Source organism: Engystomops pustulosus, chromosome 11, assembly GCF_040894005.1.
Source record: "Engystomops pustulosus chromosome 11, aEngPut4.maternal, whole genome shotgun sequence".
Taxonomy (NCBI): domain Eukaryota; kingdom Metazoa; phylum Chordata; class Amphibia; order Anura; family Leptodactylidae; genus Engystomops; species Engystomops pustulosus.
Window position 1 is genome coordinate 22,136,340 of NC_092421.1, and position 20,270 is coordinate 22,156,609.

Consider the following 20,270-nt stretch of genomic DNA (forward strand, 5'->3'; position numbering starts at 1 on the left):
TCCCAAGCAGATAAATAATAGTAATAAATAGGGCATGCGCTTTTTTATGCAAGCAGACATTGCTCTTGACCAGTTAACATTTTGGAGACAGAGTGCCCAAAATACAACCAAAATCCACTTTTTTTTACCGTGAAGGGCCAACGTGGCATTTTAAGCAGTAACTTATTGCTACCGGTTCTTCCACATCTCTCAATCGTATCAGCACCTGAGGCCACCAATACAGTTGAAAGAAGGAGGGCAAATTCAGATTCTCGTTGTAGCTTCTCTCCAGGGTCTCTCTGTAGAGGAAGAATGGTGGGGCCAGCAGGAGGACCTCCAAAGATATTCCAGCCCTGTTCACACCTTCTCACTCTCCCTGCAGCTTCACACAGCCAATGAAGCGTCGCTTTAAAATTAAGAAATTCAATGATTTAATGTTTTACCTGCTCCAGTTCAAATAAATTGTGAATAAAATAGTGGCTAGATACTGCTGTTATTCATCCCGGATCTTAGGGAGTGGGGCATGTGTGGATATTAAAAGGGGATAGCCTATGAAAGAAAGTTTTCAAATTTTAATCTCCATAGTGATGTTTACACAACAAAGATAATTTTTTTAACCCCTTACTCATTTTTATTGCTGTTTTAGCTCCTATCACTCAGTGAAGGTCAATGTAGTGTGGGCGGGGACTGTCTAAGCAGACACATTATGATCCCCATAGTGCTGTGAGATGCTGTGTGCTGACAATGTGGTTGGATTATCAGGGTACAGGTTCATATACACTTTCATTTAGCTTCTGAACATTCACTAGTATCTGACACATAGAAAGAGAGATGAGACAGATGAGAGATGATGAGATTCATGAGATCCATATTACACATGACATTCTCTGCTCTTTTATCACAGTCATAACATACACAGCTCTGCTTTAACTATACCTCCTTCCCCTGGATAAAAATCTTATCTGCCTGTAGCTTTACTCTCCTCACGCTGTGCCGTTGTTTTCCAGCAGAAAATCTGTGTGTGTGAGTTCCTCCTAAAATGCAAAGGGTGGGGGCTGGAGGCATTGAGCAGCACAGCTCAGTGCAGCATCAGACAGGAGAATAATATGTCTGCTGACCCAAAAGTCAGAAGATACAGGGTCGGGTTCAGGGGCAACCAAAATTTTGTACACCAGGACTGATACAGACAGGTTAAAATTCTATCTGTGAAATGCTGTATTTTTATTAATAACATTGAATTAGAGAATGTGTTATTTTACTATCCTCAGCAAATTTAAGAACCTCGTCTTTGTGGGAATAACCCTTTAACATTTTGTAAAGAGATAGGAGCTTTTAGTGATAGATCTGTCTTTTAGATGACAAGAGGGATTTATATTTTCACAGAAAAAGCTGGGGAATTTCTGTACCAGAAAAAGCAGGGAAATCGAAAATTTCTTGCTTCTTTATCAGGTATAAGGGGTTTAGGTCCATGCAGAAAAGTCTGTTTTTCTCTGTATTGACAGAGGGAGTTATATACCAATTTCCAAGACAACTGGAGTAACATCAGAGATTCAGACCCAAACCAAATCTTTGGAAAATTTTGGCCGTGCTTCAACAAAGTTCATCTTCGACGACTCGCTCATCTCTAGATAGTAGATAAATCGTAATTTTAAAAAAAACAAAACTATATTTAAGCTCATGGTAAGACTTTACTGACTTTCATGGCTGTGGGAAATTCAAGAGCTATGAAAAATAAAGGTTCAATTAAGGGCACAATGTAGGCTTATATTTTGGCACAGAGAGGATATCTCTCCCAAAAAAAACTAACAAAACACAAAGGCTAAAATATACTTTAAAGACTTTTTTTTAAAGTAGTTTAAAGGGGAACAGTTTTTCTTCTCCGCTTTTAGCAGTCTAACTCATCACACACCGATAATAGAAGACAACCAACAAGTTTTCCATTTTAAGATGTCTAAACAACCTAAAGAACATTATGTGGCATCTGACAATAGATCAAAGAAGAGCTATGACAGTGTTTGGACTGGGGCGGATAATGCATAGAAATGCCCCCTCCTCACTTACGCATTTAAGATGTCTGCACCTATTGTATAAATGACGAGTTAATGTGCCCATTGCAGCCAGAGAGTAAATTGTACTGCTATGAGCAGACCAAGCTCGATTTTAGTATATGAGGATTTTTAATGTTTTATGCAACTTCTTATCACCCTATCCATACTGAAATATTGAGAAGGGGTACAAAACCTTGGATGAAATTGCATATTTCAAGGATAATCCATCACTCTGTGATCTATGAGAATAATGTTGAAACCCATAATCAAATGAATGAACCCAAGTGCTGACTTATCTTATTTTATTATCTTATCTTATTGCGTACAATGTTACTCGGGGGTAACCAGCAGAGAACAGCAGGATGGCATCATTTACCACACTCCTGTCAACCCTGGTAACTGTAGTACGTCTGCTTATGTGCCAGTCTACATATTGCTAATCTTACCCCACTATCCACTAATGAGTCTCCGGTGCATCTTTATTTTAAATGGTTTGAGTTCTGTTCTGACGTTCCTGGTGTAACCTGACCAAGACATTCCACATGCATCCGGTTTTCTTGGTTGGTGTGTCCCGAGATGAAGAGCACATTCTGTGCCTGAAATGTGTTTGAGGCTTCTAAACTATCAAATATATTACCCAAAGCCATTGGCTGGTCACGAGCACAGGATTCCAGTAATCTCTCTCTAGATTCATGCTGTGCTGCAGTTCCCGGCACCATGGGTGGCTCAACTTTAACTGTGCAGGGAAAGTCTAATCTTTTACATGGGAAGATTAATCAGGCCAATTATTCTGGAACTACAATAGCAAGGAAAACTTTCCCCGATTGTGTAGAGGTGCCAATGTTAGATTAACCAATGATTGGGAACACATTTTCCTAAGAAAATCAGAATCATTGCCCCACTCATCGTCCTGTGAAAAAAAGAGTCCTTAAAAGGGAACATGGCGCTTAGTAGGGGGCAAGCAATTTCCAAAGATACACTTCTACAAATCAATGGTAGGTTCTAATACTCCAATAATTTATAATATAGACTTTTTTATTAAGCACAAAAAAAAGCAAGTTCCGTGCTTGGTCAACTCTGGCACTCTCAGACAGTGAAAGAGAGAGTTTGGCAGATATCCGACGCTCCCGTATTATAGAATGGAGTGGCAGCCTCCAAGATTATCCCGTGGCTCAATCAATTGATTAAAATAAAACCTCCGATCTCATGACCTGTTGGTCTGTTCTCATAATTGGTGGGGTTCCTAGCAGTGAGACCCTCAACAATCAGATTGTTATCCCCGTTATTGTGGAGAGAAGACAACATAGAAACATGGAACAACCCTTTTAATAAATGTGTAGAGCAAATGAGTAATGCATTATAAACAAAATAGAAGCCATCGCACGGTATTTCGGTTCAGCAGGAACCTAGGCAAGAGCACAAGAGATTTAAAGTGAGATACAAGTTCTATATATTTCCTTGCAAGTGCTCTTCAGTATGTTACATTGTTCTTAAGTATGTACGAGTGGTGAATTAAGGCTACAAGTATGGACTGTTCTCAGCTTTTTCCATTTGTGAAATGCCATGGAGAACGGATGACCTTAACTGAATAATAATAATGTATAGGTTGCAAATTCTTAACACTGTATATAACCTTCTGGCTCCTAAACAGGTGCATTGGTATTTCAATCCATCTCGTATTTGTCGTGATTGATCTCAGGAAGGGTCTTGTGTAAGGAAACAGAGTTGTGTGCATACCAGGAGAACCGAGTGTGTATAAAAAATAAAAATTATGTCTGTGTACAGAACTACATTACTAGGCAACAAGATATTTCCATACATTGTACACAGAACAAACGCAAGATGAAACACTGTCAATGGTTAACGAAACTACCGAAACCCCCTTTCATCCCAGGACAGGCAATTTCTAAGTACTAACTCAATTGCTTTCCTAATACTCAGATACTGCAATCTGTGTCACATTCATTTAGGACTTTAATCCCAATTAGAAACCAGATGGACAATTTATGGAGAAGGAAAATAAGATGAATGACATGACAGTGTAAAAATGCACAAACACTATAGTAATCTCATTTACTTCCAGGATCTCCTCTGCAAAGTCAAAAATCTAATTTGTCTTATTTAATTCATTATGTAATTGCATTTCTGGAATTGAAGCAATTGTGGAAATGTTACCACACAGAGATCACTATGGAAAATTTATAGGAGTTGGACATTGTATATATTTTCTTGGGTTGTTCATCAATAAAAGCACTTCAGCCTCATTTGCATATTTCTTAATTTAATAATAATTAATAATAATTCTTCATATAGCGCACACAGATTCTGCAGCGCTACACAAACCTTGTTAAATCAGTCCCTGTCCCCAATGGGGCTCACAATCTACCTACCAGTATGTTTTGGAGTGTGGGAGGAAATCGGAGGACCCAGAGGAAACACAGAGAGAACATACAAACTCTTTGCAGATGTTAAAGATTTGGCATGGAAGGAGAGGATGGACAATAAGAACAGAAGTATAGATGGCATGTATGGGCACAGCCTTGCTCAACATGGCGGTTAGTTCAGGTAGGTAAGCTGTGGTGACAGATTCCCTTTACCTACCTACAAGCAATCACAGTTAATGTGAGACACAACTCCTGTCTCATTATTGGTTCAGATTGCCCAGATAAAAGCGGGTTGCTTCAAATAACGAGACCTTCCCATAAGAAGCATCAAATCTCAAATAACACACCCTATTTTAGGATGAAATATTCTCATTGAATACTTTGTTCTGTACAAAGTTGAATGTGGAGTCACCCACAAAACACACTACAGGCTGATCAAACTTTGATGTAATGTCCTTAAAACAAGTCAAAATAAGGCTCAGTATTGCGTGTGGCCTCCATGTGCCTGTATGGCCTCTCTACAACACCATGGGAGGTTCCTGATGAGGTTCAGTATTGCATGTGGCCTCCATGTGCCTGTATGGTCCAACACAGTGTTTGGTTGATTGTCTAAGCCCCCCCATTTAGAAAAGTCTAGGTAATCCTCCTGCCCTCATCCCTATGATTTTTCTGTCCTAGCAGAAGAGTTTGGTCCGTGAAATGTGGCCACCAGACGAAGCATGTTGGTGTGTGTAAGCCCTCACACAGTAGTAAATGCATAAAGTGTTGGGACATCTTCCATTTAAGAAAATTAAATTAATGTCAGAATTGAAAGTTTCAGTAGACCAGGCAGAACCCCTCTAATACTAATCTCCACCAACTTTTCAGACAATTGGCGTTAACAAATTTGAATAAATTAGGACATAAGTTTCTACTTTTTTGTGCCGGTTTCTTGGCATAAAGCATGCAATAAATTTCATCTGTATAGTGGTTGCCCACTTGAGAGATGTCCATTTAGTTTCAATGGTTGTCTGATAGATTGACCACAGTGTTCCCCATGCTGGGACAGCACTTGACAGTAATCTGTGGGAGAACTTGGCAGCCTCATGTGATTCAGGATAAGTGAATTCCTTAGCAGGACATCTGGAGATGGGTTTTCGAGTAAGACAGCACAGAGATATTCCATATATACTCGAGTATAAGCCTAGTTTTTCAGCACAAAAAATGTGCTGAAAACCCCTAACTCGGCTTATACTCGAGTCAAGGAAAAAAAACAAAAAGTGAACTCACCAGCTGACACTCCCCGGCATCCATCGCGGCTCCGACATCGGGCCCTGGTCTGTCACAGTCTTCGTGTCAGACTTGCAGCTGACGTCATGGTGCCTGCGACGGACCGGGAGGGGCTGGCAGGCTATATACTCTAAGGGGGCTGGCAGGCAGGCTATATACTCCAGGGGGCAGGCAGGCTGCCTATATACTCCAGGGGGCAGGCAGGTTGCCTATATACTCCAGGGGGCAGGCAGGCTGCCTATATACTCCAGGGGGAAGGCAGGCTGCCTATATACTCCAGGGGGAAGGCAGGCTGCCTATATACTCCAGGGGGCAGGCAGGCTGCCTATATGCTCCAGGGGGCAGGCAGGCTGCCTATGTACTCCAGGGGGCTGGCAGGCTGCCTATATACTCCAGGGGGCTGGCAGGCTATATACTTGAGAGGGCAGGCAGGCTATATACTTGAGGGGGCTGGCTGCCTATATACTCCAGGGGGCAAGCAGGCTGCCTATATACTCCAGGGGGCAGGCAGGCTGCCTATATACTCCAGGGGGCAGGCAGGCTATATACTCCAGGGGGCAGGCAGGCTGCCTATATACTCCAGGGGGCAGGCAGGTTGCCTATATACTCCAGGGGGCAGGCAGGCTGCCTATATACTCCAGGGGGAAGGCAGGCTGCCTATATACTCCAGGGGGAAGGCAGGCTGCCTATATACTCCAGGGGGCAGGCAGGCTGCCTATATGCTCCAGGGGGCAGGCAGGCTGCCTATGTACTCCAGGGGGCTGGCAGGCTGCCTATATACTCCAGGGGGCTGGCAGGCTATATACTTGAGAGGGCAGGCAGGCTATATACTTGAGGGGGCTGGCTGCCTATATACTCCAGGGGGCAAGCAGGCTGCCTATATACTCCAGGGGGCAGGCAGGCTGCCTATATACTCCAGGGGGCAGGCAGGCTATATACTCCAGAGGGCAGGCAGGCTGCCTATATACTCCAGGGGGCAGGCAGGTTGCCTATATACTCCAGGGGGCAGGCAGGCTGCCTATATACTCCAGGGGGAAGGCAGGCTGCCTATATACTCCAGGGGGAAGGCAGGCTGCCTATATACTCCAGGGGGCAGGCAGGCTGCCTATATGCTCCAGGGGGCAGGCAGGCTGCCTATGTACTCCAGGGGGCTGGCAGGCTGCCTATATACTCCAGGGGGCTGGCAGGCTATATACTTGAGAGGGCAGGCAGGCTATATACTTGAGGGGGCTGGCTGCCTATATACTCCAGGGGGCAAGCAGGCTGCCTATATACTCCAGGGGGCAGGCAGGCTGCCTATATACTCCAGGGGGCAGGCAGGCTATATACTCCAGGGGGCAGGCAGGCTGCCTATATACTCCAGGGGGCTGGCAGGCTATATACTCCAGGGGGCAGGCAGGCTATATACTTGAGGGGGCAGGCAGGCTATATACTCGAGGGGGCAGGCAGGCTGCCTATATACTCGAGGGGGCAGGCAGGCTGCCTATATACTCGAGGGGGCAGGCAGGCTGCCTATATACTCGAGGGGGCAGGCAGGCTGCCTATATACTCGAGGGGGCAGGCAGGCTGCCTATATACTCCAGGGGGCAGGCAGGCTGCCTATATACTCCAGGGGGCAGGCAGGCTGCCTATATACTCCAGGGGGCAGGCAGGCTGCCTATATACTCCAGGGGGCAGGCAGGCTGCCTATATACTCCAGGGGGCAGGCAGGCTGCCTATATACTCCAGGGGGCAGGCAGGCTGCCTATATAATCCAGGGGGCAGGCAGGCTGCCTATATACTCCAGGGGGAAGGCAGGCAGGCTATATACTCCAGGGGGCAGGCAGGCTATATACTCCAGGGGGCAGGCAGGCAGGCTATATACTCCAGGGGGCTGGCAGGCAGGCTATATACTCCAGGGGGCAGGCAGGCTGCCTATATACTCCAGGGGGCAGGCAGGCTGCCTATATACTCCAGGGGGCAGGCAGGTTGCCTATATACTCCAGGGGGCAGGCAGGTTGCCTATATACTCCAGGGGGCAGGCAGGTTGCCTATATACTCCAGGGGGCTGGCAGGCAGGCTATATACTCCAGGGGGCAGGCAGGCTGCCTATATACTCCAGGGGGCTGGCAGGCTGCCTATATACTCCAGGGGCCTGGCAGGCTATATACTTGAGAGGGCTGGCAGGCTATATACTTGAGGGGGCTGGCTGCCTATATACTCCAGGGGGCAGGCAGGCTGCCTATATACTCCAGGGGGCAGGCAGGCTGCCTATATACTCCAGGGGGCAGGCAGGCTGCCTATATACTCCAGGGGGCAGGCAGGCAGGCTATATACTCCAGGGGGCAGGCAGGCTATATACTCCAGGGGGCAGGCAGGCTGCCTATATACTCCAGGGGGCTGGCAGGCTATATACTCCAGGGGGCAGGCAGGCTATATACTTGAGGGGGCTGGCAGGCTATATACTTGAGGGGGCTGGCAGGCTATATACTCCAGGGGGCAGGCAGGCTGGCTGCCTATATACTCCAGGGGGCAGGCAGGCTGCCTATATACTCCAGGGGGCAGGCAGGCTGCCTATATACTCCAGGGGGCAAGCAGGCTGCCTATATACTCCAGGGGGCAGGCAGGCTGCCTATATACTCCAGGGGGCAGGCAGGCTGCCTATATACTCCAGGGGGCAGGCAGGCTGCCTATATACTCCAGGGGGCTGGCAGGCAGGCTATATACTCCAGGGCGCAGGCAGGCTGCCTATATACTCCAGGGAGCTGGCAGGCTGCCTATATACTCCAGGGGGCAGGCAGGCTATATACTCCAGGGGGCAGGCAGGCTATATACTTGAGAGGGCTGGCAGGCTATATACTTGAGGGGGCTGGCAGGCTATATACTTGAGGGGGCTGGCAGCCTATATACTTGAGGGGGCTGGCAGCCTATATACTTGAGGGGGCTGGAAGGCTATATACTCAAGGGGGATGGCAGGCTATATACTTGATGGGGCTGGCAGGCTATATACTGAGGGGGCTGTGACCAATGCATTTCCCACCCTCGGCTTATACTCGAGTCCATAGATTTTTTTCCCGTTTTCCGGCTTATACTCGGGTCGGCTTATACTCAAGTATATACGGTATGTTATAAATTCATAGGTCCACATAACATTCAAGAGGACTGAAGGGTGCAATAATGTTTGAGGTCACTATGCAATCAAAAACACACACAAAAAAAACCTAATCTAGAACAATTCTAATTTTTATCGACTTTACGGAAAACTGCTCAAGGCCAATGCTGGTGACAAAGTGAATTTTTTTTTATTGTTTTAAAGCCTGATTTAAACATTGCATTATAATATCTGAGTAATAAAATAGATCCGTTCCAAGTTGATGGTTGGGTTGCCAGCTCGCAGCCGGCGACTGTTTACATATACGTGTAACTGCTGCTTGACAAGCACAATCTGAAAAGTGCTTATTGATTTGTCTTTGCATATTTCAGGAAGCCTACAATGGAATCTCTCAGAGAAGTGGCATCACACGGCACATTAATAGTCACAGACAGCCTCTGGAAAGCTTTCTCTGTGTTATAGTATAAGGAGGGGGGAAAAAAAAAGGAAAAAAACGGAAACCTGTTCATGTTTACCATTCTGTGTGCTGACAGAGGTTATGCATATGCTGTACTGGGCGAAACGTAAGCAAGGACCTACACTGCTTCCTTATTAAGTCAAATAGCTGACTTCCTCACTGTACAGTATATTAAACATACACTTGGTCCTGTGTTTTTTTTTTTTTATAATAAATACATTTTAATAAAAAAAACATTGTTTCTCCTTCTTAATCCAGCCATCCGGTAACCCTGTTCTGTACTGATGAGGGGCAAGAATCTCGCAACAGTGTCAACTTTAGTTTATTTGCATAGTTAATATGGCTGAAAAAAGACACGTCCATCAAGTTAAACAAAGAAAGGGATTGGATGAGAAAGGGATTTAAAGGGAACCCAGGTTCCCATAGAGCCCCATTAAAAAAAACCTACACCCTTTATAATGTTTCCTGGTTCCAGGTATATTAAGAGCGAGTCAGACAGGCCATGACCTCCCTGGTCTGAATCCAGCAGCTTCTTCTGCCTTCTCAGCATTTAACCAGTGGGACATTATTTAAGGTTTTTTAGCATCCTAACATTAGAAATCTATACATATATTGGTTTCAATGGGCAACTACAACAGTTTTACCTTAGACACTTCTGATGAAGTGTACAGTGCATACACAGTCTGTACTTGTAATGTACAACACCAGCTCTAGGGGAGGGCTACCTTAATTAGCATATTTTTGAACCCTTATTTTCTTCAAAATGCAGTGTTTTCAGGTTCAATGAAGACAACATACAGCTCCAGCAGGTACACCCGACCAGTAGGTGTGCTTAGCTTCATTTCTGTGTCTGGTGGTACATTTCCTTCAAGAATCAGTGTAGACTGCGCACACCAAAACATACCATTTATTAATCCCTTAATGACCGCCCTATCGGGAATCTAAGTCGGTGATTAAGGGTACTTCTTCTGACGTGACGCCTTTCTAAGGCGGCGCGCCATAAGATGATTTTGGGACATCGGGTAATTAAAGTGCCGGTGTCGGGCTGTGATATCACAGCCCAGACCCGGCACTAACAACCGGGATCGGAAAATGAGAAAAATCGCACCTAAAGTTCTGCGCCTCATAACATCCTAAGAAAATGACAGGATGCATAAAATATCATCTCAACATAAAGCAGACATTCCATAACTGTTAATTACTAGAGATGAGCGAACATGCTCGTCCGAGCTTGATGCTCGGTCGAGCATTAGGGTACTCGAGACGGCTCGTTGCTCGGACGAGTAGTTCCCCTGCTCGAGATCGAGCATTTAATTAAAAAAACACAGTGAAGAACAATGAAGAATAGAATAAAAACAGTGAACACAGTGAACACAGGATCATTTAAGTGAAAAACACAGTGAAGAACACAGTGAAGAATAGATTACAGATGTTCGGCACATCTGCTTACTTGTCGGAAGATACGCGCGGAACGGCGCGAACAAAATAGCATGTGAAGAACAATATATATGTGTGAAGAACACATTGCAGAACACGGTGAGCAGGACGGAGACACCAGGGAGCAGCACAGAGACACCGGGGAGCAGCTAGGAGACACCGGGGCAGCGGCAGCACGGAGACATGGGGCAGCGGCAGCACGGAGAGCAGCGGCAGCACGGAGACATGGGGCACGGAGACATGGGGCACGGAGACATGGGGCACGGAGACATGGGGCACGGAGACATGGGGCACAGAGACATCGGGGCACGGAGACATCGGGGCACGGAGAGCAGCGGCAGCACGGAGAGCAGCGGCAGCGGTAGCACGGAGACATGGGGCACGGAGACATGGGGCACGGAGACATGGGGCACGGAGACATCGGGGCACGGAGACATGGGGCACGGAGACATCGGGGCACGGAGACATCGGGGCACGGAGAGCAGCGGCAGCACGGAGAGCAGCGGCAGCGGCAGCACGGAGACATGGGGCACGGAGACATGGGGCACGGAGACATGGGGCACGGAGACATGGGGCACAGAGACATCGGGGCACGGAGACATCGGGGCACGGAGAGCAGCGGCAGCACGGAGAGCAGCGGCAGCGGCAGCACGGAGACATGGGGCACGGAGACATGGGGCACGGAGACATGGGGCACGGAGACATCGGGGCACGGAGACATCGGGGCACGGAGAGCAGCGGGGCACGGAGAGCAGCGGGGCACGGAGAGCAGCGGGGCACGGAGAGCAGCGGATCCCGGGACAGCGTATCTCCCGACAAGTAAGCAGATGTGCAGAACATCTGCAATCTATTCTTCACTGTGTTTTTCACTTAAATGATCCTGTGTTCACTGTTTTTATTCTATTCTTCACTGTTCTTCACATCTGTTAACTTGTCGGGAGATAATATACGCGCGGAACAGTGAAGAATAGATTGCAGATGTTTGCATACATCTGATCACTTATCAGAAGACATTCTTTTTCAATTAATTAACACATTTTATTCCTGAGCCATGGTCCCTTTGAAAAATGCTCGAGTCTCCCATTGACTTCAATGGGGCTCGTTACTCGAAACGAGCACTCGAACATCTGGAAATGTTCGGCTCGAGTAACGAGCACCCGAGCATTTTAGTGCTCGCTCATCTCTATTAATTACCAAGCTTTTTGGGTAGTTTTATTTCCTGTCTGGAAAGCAGAACATTTCAAACTTGGAAAATAAAGAATTTTTACGAACTTTTGCCAAATTTTCACTTTTTTTCAGACCGAAACGCAAAACTTATCACTTAAATTTTACAACTAACATGAAGTACAATGTGTCACGAGAAAACATTCTAAAAAAATCACACGGATATGTTAAAGTGTTCCGAAGTTATAACCAATTATCGTGACACAGGGCAGATTTGAAAAATAGAGTCTGGTCAATGAGCTGAAAACTAGTGTCGGGGATAAGGGGTTAAAATAATTATTTTGTGAAAAAAAAGAAAAAAAGGTTCCATTTCAGTCAAAATGTTCTCAAGTATGATGAATTAAGGAGGAAAATAGAAAAATGGAGAGAGGGGAAAAACGACGGCTGAACATCAACATACGAAATATGCAACACAAACTGTAAATTTTATTGTTGTAAAATGGATACGTATAATGTTGATAACACCAGACATATGTACCTGCCTATATTTCCCAATAAAAAAAGGTTATAAAAAAAAGTATGATGAATTAAATGGAAAAAAAAAAGTCTTGAAATGCAATTTTTTCTTGGTAACATAGGAAGCTCCGCTGTGCTCCAATATGAGATAGCGAGTTTCCGACTCTGCACAATTACAATGTCACAATTCCAGGTCGACTCTTGGACATCCATAACCTAAAATGATATACTTCTCAGATGCAGAGAGAAAGTAACAGGCAGAGTTCTGTTCTTTCATGGTCACTTTTCTCTTAAACTCTATTTAGACATTCCCCAAGAAGCCTGGAAAATCTGGATGTAGGTTTCTTCATCTTGTATGGTTTGGTTCGGATGACTTAAACCAATTATTTTTAACAATAAAAAAAAAGAACCAAGTGAAATACCTCTGATGTATCTGAGGGCTGTCATCCCAAAATTCACCCTGGCTCCTTCAATGTAAATACAGTTCAGACTTTTTTTTTTTTTTTTGCATGGAATAGCCAGAAAAATCATCAAGCACTCACTTGCTGAGGCCAACAAAAGCATGACTCTAAGTTTAACAATTCTCCAGCAAGTTTATAAACAGGGACATTAAGGAACACTTCTCATCCCAGGAGGAAGCGCACGCTGATAGGCACTTCATTCTTTAGATAGAAAAGAAATGCAGATTACAGGTTCACCTTAATTGTTACGTGCAGAAGAAAAAAACTGTTTAAAAAAATTACAGTCTATATCACGATCTGAGGAATTTACAGATAGCTCCGGACATCTTATGGATTGCACAGTTACCTCTCTCTAGTATCATAAAGGCATAATTTAAAATATCTGAGCTGCCAAGAAGTCAGTGCCATCATTTTTGTAAATTTAATACATAGATTACTAGAGTACCCTATATTGAGTTAGATGCAGGGGTGCTCCGGCCATGAGGCAAGTTGAGCCTCTTATCTCAGGCAGCACCACCAGCAGCAAGACAGGCGGTAGCATAAGGGGTACAGTATCCTGCTACAAAGCAGGACCTGACACTTAAAAATAGTGTTTCTCCACGTCCAATGTCAGCATGCATGTGAGACATTGCATGGAGAACCCACATACTAAAAAAAATAACCGGATAGTTACGCTCTTAAGAGCCATCTTTAAACGGTGGGTTCAGTCCATTTAGGATAACTTCTAAGCCAGAAAATAGGCAATACAAAGAGTTGCATTATACAGTCGGCCCACTGCCTCTTATGGGCCCCTGTAATAAGGTGGATGATTTGAGGGCAATTTCAGTAATTTATAAACATGGCAGATGTGTCTGCTTCTAGTTACAAGACAGATGGCAAGATAAAGAACATCGCCATATACACCCGTATGTGTGAACAGAGAAGGGTAGCGTAGTATTTAAATTTTTCGCCAACAAATCCCTCATTTTATGGAAAGCACGGACTGAAGCCTATACAAGGCAGATGTGTTGTATGTAATGAAGTCATCAGTTTAGGCTTACCCGTCCATATTCACAGGTGGCAAACGTCTGTGTTCAACGTACATTCATCATAGCGAAAATGTAGCCAAATCTAATTATGCACAGCTAAGATTGGAGGGCGTTTGGTGAAGACCACACACAAAAACAAATACCATTGCTGCCCCTAAAAAACTGGCAACAAATCATCTTCTGCATAGAATAGTATTGAAACCATCATAGAAAGCCCACAAAACTGTCCACTCAAAACTGTAAATCTATCAGCAATATGAAGTATGGATAAACCAGGGACACCTACTTATAGATCTAGGCATCGTGACTGTGGTAATCTTATATTTGTTATCCGTGGCCTCCACAGGCTCTTACATTCTTAAGGAGCACTTCCCCCATCCCACTGTGGGCTGATCGCTGCCAAGATAACATGAAGTACAGGGGGAGGTTGAGAAAGAGACCATGCTGCTGCAGTATAACAGCCTATGAATCAAGGAGGCTTTTGTAACCCCCCCCCCCCAGAGTTATAGTTCATTAGCATAATTTAAAAAGTTGATTTTAGAAGGAAGGAGACCTTGAATAACAAATATAAGAAAATTAGCACAGTCACAGTGCCTGGATCGATGAGTAAGTGTCCCTGGTTTATTTCCTTTAACTTTTTGGCATAGACATCTCAAATGGGGCACCATTCCTAAATAAAGTTACCGTATATACTAGAGTATAAGCCGACCCAAGTTTAAGCCGAGGCCCCTAATTTTACCACAAAAAACTGGTAAAACTTACATTTTTTTTACCCGAATATAAGCCAAGTGATGGGTTTGTCAGCACATTTTTTTGTGCTTAAAAAGTAGGCTTATACGCGAGTATATATGGTAGGTCTTCTGAACACATTTTGATCTTCAAAATATAACTTATTGATAATTTGGAGAAACATTGTATACAGATTATTTTTTTTTACATTTTTACATACGGTGTAAGCCGGCCGAGAAGGTTTATTTGTATTTTATAGGTGAAATAAAGAAGTCATCATCAGATTATATATAAGGATGGGTTGGCTAGATTCTACGGGCGCTGACCACCGACAGAGTATCAGCGAATGTATCACTGGTTACAAATCCAAATAATTTATTGATAAAACCAGAATGGTAAAACAAAAGTACAGGAATGTATAGTATATCCTCCTAACGCGTTTCGGGTCGGATGACCCTTTCTCAAGGGATCGAGAGATCTTTGAGAAAGGGTCGTCCGACCCGAAACGCGTTAGGAGGATATACTACACATTCCTGTACTTTTGTTTTACCATTCTGGTTTTATCAATAAATTATTTGGATTTGTAACCAGTGATACATTCGCTGATACTCTCAGTCGGTGGTCAGCGCCCGTAGAATCTAGCCAACCCATCCTTATATATTGTATACCGCTGACTCCGCTTCTTGGAATTGGCGTCTTCGTTTTTGGGCTAGAGGAGCAGCAGACCGGGACCGCGTCCATTCCCTTGCTACCCTGTTAAAGGGCTTGATGCATACTAGCCAAGGTGGCTAATGGTGAGCACCCAATTTGGGACTTTCTTTACATTCACTAATTGCCTTACGATATCACCCGAGGCGCCGCCCTCCGTTGTCTCTGTTTTTTGTCTTTATTTTTTATCATCAGATTATGATACCTTTTAACGGCTAACTGACAAAGCTGATTGGGGAATATATTAAAGACTGCCGTTTTTAACCCCCCCCCCTTGTTCGGCGTCTCATAATATATGGGGATGTGAGCTCCGCCAACACAAGGAACACTGGTTTTCCGATGGAGACTATAATAAATACAGCAAATACTCCCTGCTGGTGGAGAAGGCAGAATGTTTCTCACTCAATATAACAGGAAAGCTACCTAGACTACTCTGGTCTCTCCATCAGACATGATACAACAAAACATTTAAAGTAACACAGACTTAAAAAAGAGGAGGGTGTATCATAAAATAATAAAAAACAGAATAGTATAGATCAGTTGTAGTAAGACAACCCTTTACCGTTAAGTGCCACCTCTGGGCGGATAAATGTAAAAACAGCAACGTCAATGTGGACAACGCTGTTTCAACGTGCACGCATCTCATCCGTGCATGGAACTGCTTTGGCTAAGTGAGAGGCCGGAGACTAAATCAGGGAAGTAAGAAGACTCCTTAAGGAGACTTTGCCACTAAAGACCTCCTCCACATGTGTGTGGAGACTGACAGCCATTGGTGCTGCACATCGGGATTCTGGGAAATATGCAAATACATTATCCAGGAATACTATAATGAGCCAAGAAACAAAATATTTAATTAGGTTGTGTGAAAGTTGTATTGCTTCTAAATTAATGACCCGATAATTTCAAATAACTCCACTATCTCTAGAGTTAAATTCCTAAATCTTGTAGGAAGACCTAAAAGTCTGGGAAAATTTTAGTCCTGTGTGGAGCGTGTCAAAGACATTAAAAGGCGATTTCAGGTCCCAAAGAGACATTTGGGAATATAAATTTATAACACAGGTAAAAACTTGTAATCCAGGGGTTATGTTAAAAAATGGATTCCTCAGTCATTGATACTTTTAATTGACCAACTATAAAAGTTAATTCATCCTATGAAGAGACCAGAATAGTCTTAAAAGCTTGAAATAGTTCTAAACCTTTTTAATTTAACCAGTAAAAGGCTTGGGACTCAATTTTTACCTTTAATATTAAAAAAAAAATTATGTTACGGCTTGGGACGCAAAAATATTTAGCCACAGAGGGAAGTGTGTCCATGCTCTAAAGCAGTGACGGCAAACCTTTTAGTGCCCAAACTACAACCAAAACCCACGTATTTTTCGCAGAAGTTCCAATGCGACAATTTAAGCAGTAACTTATTACTACCTGCCCTTTCACAGGTTTAAATTGTATAGGCACCTGAGGTCACCAATATAGTAGAAAGAGGGAGAATAAGTTTTGATCATCTTTGTAGTTTCCTTCTGGGGTCCTAGGCTGCCTGGGACTGCAAGAAGTCTCGAGTCCTGTCTGGCAAACTCTAAACTGGGGTGATGGCAAGGGTGCCCATAAAGAGGGCTCTGAGTGCCACCTCTGGCACGCGTGCCATAGGTTGGCCACCACTGCTCTAAAGTATGCCGACGAGACCTCATTCTTTCTTTGAGTTTTTGTCTCGTTTCTCAGATATAAGTACCTTGGGTAGGGCATGTGGTGCACAAAACCAATTGTACCACATTAGCACTGGAATATCAAGATGTTGGCGGGATGTGAAATTCTTACTGCGTTTTTGCGACCTCATCATGTATCATGTATGTGTTCATAATCTGTGTACATAACTTGTTGTGCATTTTATGGTAAGAAGCTGCTGACCATAGTATTTCTCAAAGGCGGCTGTCTGTAGCATAGCAAGGGAGGGTCTGAGAACATTCAACGGTAATCTTTATTGAGTGTGTAATAAAGTTTTTGAGGATGTCCTTTGTTTTCTTTGTAGTGGAGAAGATGACTGATGGGTAGAGATTGGATTGGCTTTAATGTTGTGGGATGTAATATCCCGTAATGTCAAACATTTTCGTGAGATGGTGTAGATGCCTGTCCCCCGTCTGATGATTGTATCTGAAGACCTGGTTCCATTAAGTTTGCCGTCAGAAGACAATGGGCGGAGGAATTTAGATGATTTAGAAGATGATGTTGCGTCAAATATATAAAAATACCACTTTGTATATCCAGCACAAGACTAATTCTACGTCCAGTCTGGTATTGAATTAAGCTATAACCTGTAGTAGATTTGGAGGGCATCCACACCTCCACCCGCACGGCTTCTCCACATAATAAATGACCCCACTGTTACCAGACCATCATTTCTCATGCAACAGACAACCTTAGAAACAAAAACACATCCCGACCACATTTTCATGTTCTATTGCTCATTGATTTAGCAATATATTAGTCACACTGCTAATCTAAAACGTTGTTCTTGTAGCACACACTCTTCTTCAGTGTTTTTTATTACATTACCCATCTTTTCTTTTGTCTTAAACTCCCAGAGTAGTAAATGAACCTTGAGCTGGTCATTCACTCTATAAAAGATGCTGCCAAAATTGGAGACCAACATGGAGATGTTCAGTTGTGAATGGAGGTTAGGTACGCAATTTGAAAGCCAAAAGCTACCTATAGTGTTGCCACCCTTACTCTCTCGAAAATCATAAAGGAGAAACTACACATAATGGTAGAAAACTGGGCACATGAATAAGCAAACTAAGCAAAAATACGAAAATGACCATGTGCTATACCAAAGTACACAATCTTTATTAAACATAACATAAATAATATACACCAAACCAAAAATCAATAAAAACATTTAAAAAGGATACAAGATCCGCTGTACAAAACCCAGGGGAGGGTGGGGCACATGATAAGGCCCACCAAAAAACAACACCTCCCTACCCAGCCCCAAACCCTAAGCCTGTCAAATAGCAAGAATGATTAAAGATAAAAAAGGTAGCTACCTATTTGACAGGCTTAGGGTTTGGGGCTGGGTAGGGAGTTGTTGTTTTTTGGTGGGCCTTATCATGTGCCCCACCCTCCCCTGGGTTTTGTACAGCGGATCTTGTATCCTTTTTAAATGTTTTTATTGATTTTTGGTTTGGTGTATATTATTTATGTTATGTTTAATAAAGATTGTGTACTTTGGTATAGCACATGGTCATTTTCGTATTTTTACCCTTACTCTCTCGGACACATGTAGTGAAGCTTTGTCAGGGCTGGTGGTGAATAGTTCAGTCCAAAAATACTAGGAGCTGATGGAGTCAATCATAGTCATCAAAGACAAAGCAAACGTCATGCAAAATCCTGGCAGACACATACAGTCACAGTTACCCACACGGATACATTACATAAGGAAATGTCCAGTTTATCAAGTACAATTATAGATATGAAAAAGCAGATAAAGACTAACCTCATTAAATCTTGCCACGAGCCCTTCTACAGTGTTATGTTCTCCATTCTTCATCTCCAACAGAGACGAGGACAAGGAAGTCTTAATATCTGGAAAGTTGGGCACACATTCCGTTCCTCCGACATCTTTTGTCAAGAAGCAGAGGTAATCAATGGGCAACACTTTCCGATAAATTTCCTGCTCTTGTTCTGTGAGAATACTTGCAATCTCTTCTGGGAACTGAATTAGATGTTGAAGATCCACCAACTCTTTACTCAGTCCAACTGCACTGGCGGTCTGGGAGTTGGATGCTGCCATTGTGGAACACGGCTGACGTTCTGAAAGGAAGCAACAATTCACAAGGTTACGAGTCTCCGCTATCTAACAATATATCAAGACACATCACTAGTCCTTTCTTTATAAGATAACAGTTTAAGGAGTAGATTAAATCTAATACTTCAATAATTAATCATAGTAATTTTGTTTCTCGTTTTGTATACACATTAGTCGATAAACTTAGTTATGAGCTTTATTCACTCAATATGGTCGTATGCAACACTTTCTTTACATTTTTATAGTGAAGATGCCAAAGGCTGTAACAGTGCTGGCACTCTGAGTACTTTTGAACAGATTTCTGTATGATGCAAGGACTCCCTTCCTGTGCAATGTGTCTAGTCCATAGGATTGAACCAACCTATGGGTCGGTTTTAACATGTTCATGTGCAGCCAGTATAACCTCCCTGCTCCTATATAGAGCATGCTTAGACCTCAAGTCTACTTGACAACAGTCTACTGCTGCCTGTGGCCAATAAGTATATACTCGAGTATAAGCCTAGTGTGCTGAAAACCCAAACTCGGCTTATATTTGAGTAAAAAAAATAAAGGTTTTAGTGGTAAAATTAGGGGCCTCAGCTTATACTTGGGTCGGCTTATACTCGAGTATATACGGTATATATTAGTATATCACTAAATGAGCTTATGCAACATGGCAGACCCTGACGTTGTATTTCACAATCTGGTTTTAATAAATTGCTATACTGCTTAAACGATTAAATCTGCCGAGCAATTGGTCAACAGATACTTTTAGACAATTTTATAAATTTGCTCCATCAGCTTCGGCCTCAGAACATCAAGGGAAAAAAAAGAGACTTTTTTTTTCAATGAAGTAAAGCATTGCGGTATAGGGAAAAAAACCAAATTCGTTTCATTTTACTAGCATCTGGATTAGTAATTCTGCATGGACAAGTGCAGCGCAACCACAATCATCTCATCATTAACTCCAAGGGTTAACGGCTCACACAAAACCTGCTCATTAACAATACTGCAGATGTTAATTAAACAAAACAGGAGATCTTCTAAATAATACAATGAAAGCCATATAAGCCAAAGCTTACAGCAAAGCAGCTTTTGTGTCGCTATGGTATGAAATCAACAAATCCCATAACAACCCAACCAATAGGCTTAAGACAACTTCCTGTTACCTGGGAATTATGGCTCTAATGAATAGATAAATAAGAAAATTCAGGACCAGTG

At 43.5% G+C, this 20,270-nt stretch overlaps 1 protein-coding gene across 7 annotated transcripts in view; it reads right to left on the minus strand.

Annotated features, from left to right (window-relative positions):
• PLCE1 (phospholipase C epsilon 1) overlaps positions 1-20,270 on the minus strand; it is a 200,452-nt gene that overhangs the window by 69,599 nt on the left and 110,583 nt on the right. For all 7 annotated transcript variants that reach the window (XM_072129841.1, XM_072129840.1, XM_072129842.1 and 4 more), the window contains one exon: positions 18,759-19,075. In XM_072129841.1, coding sequence (XP_071985942.1) covers positions 18,759-19,075 — 317 coding nt within the window. The remainder of the gene's footprint in view (positions 1-18,758; positions 19,076-20,270) is intronic.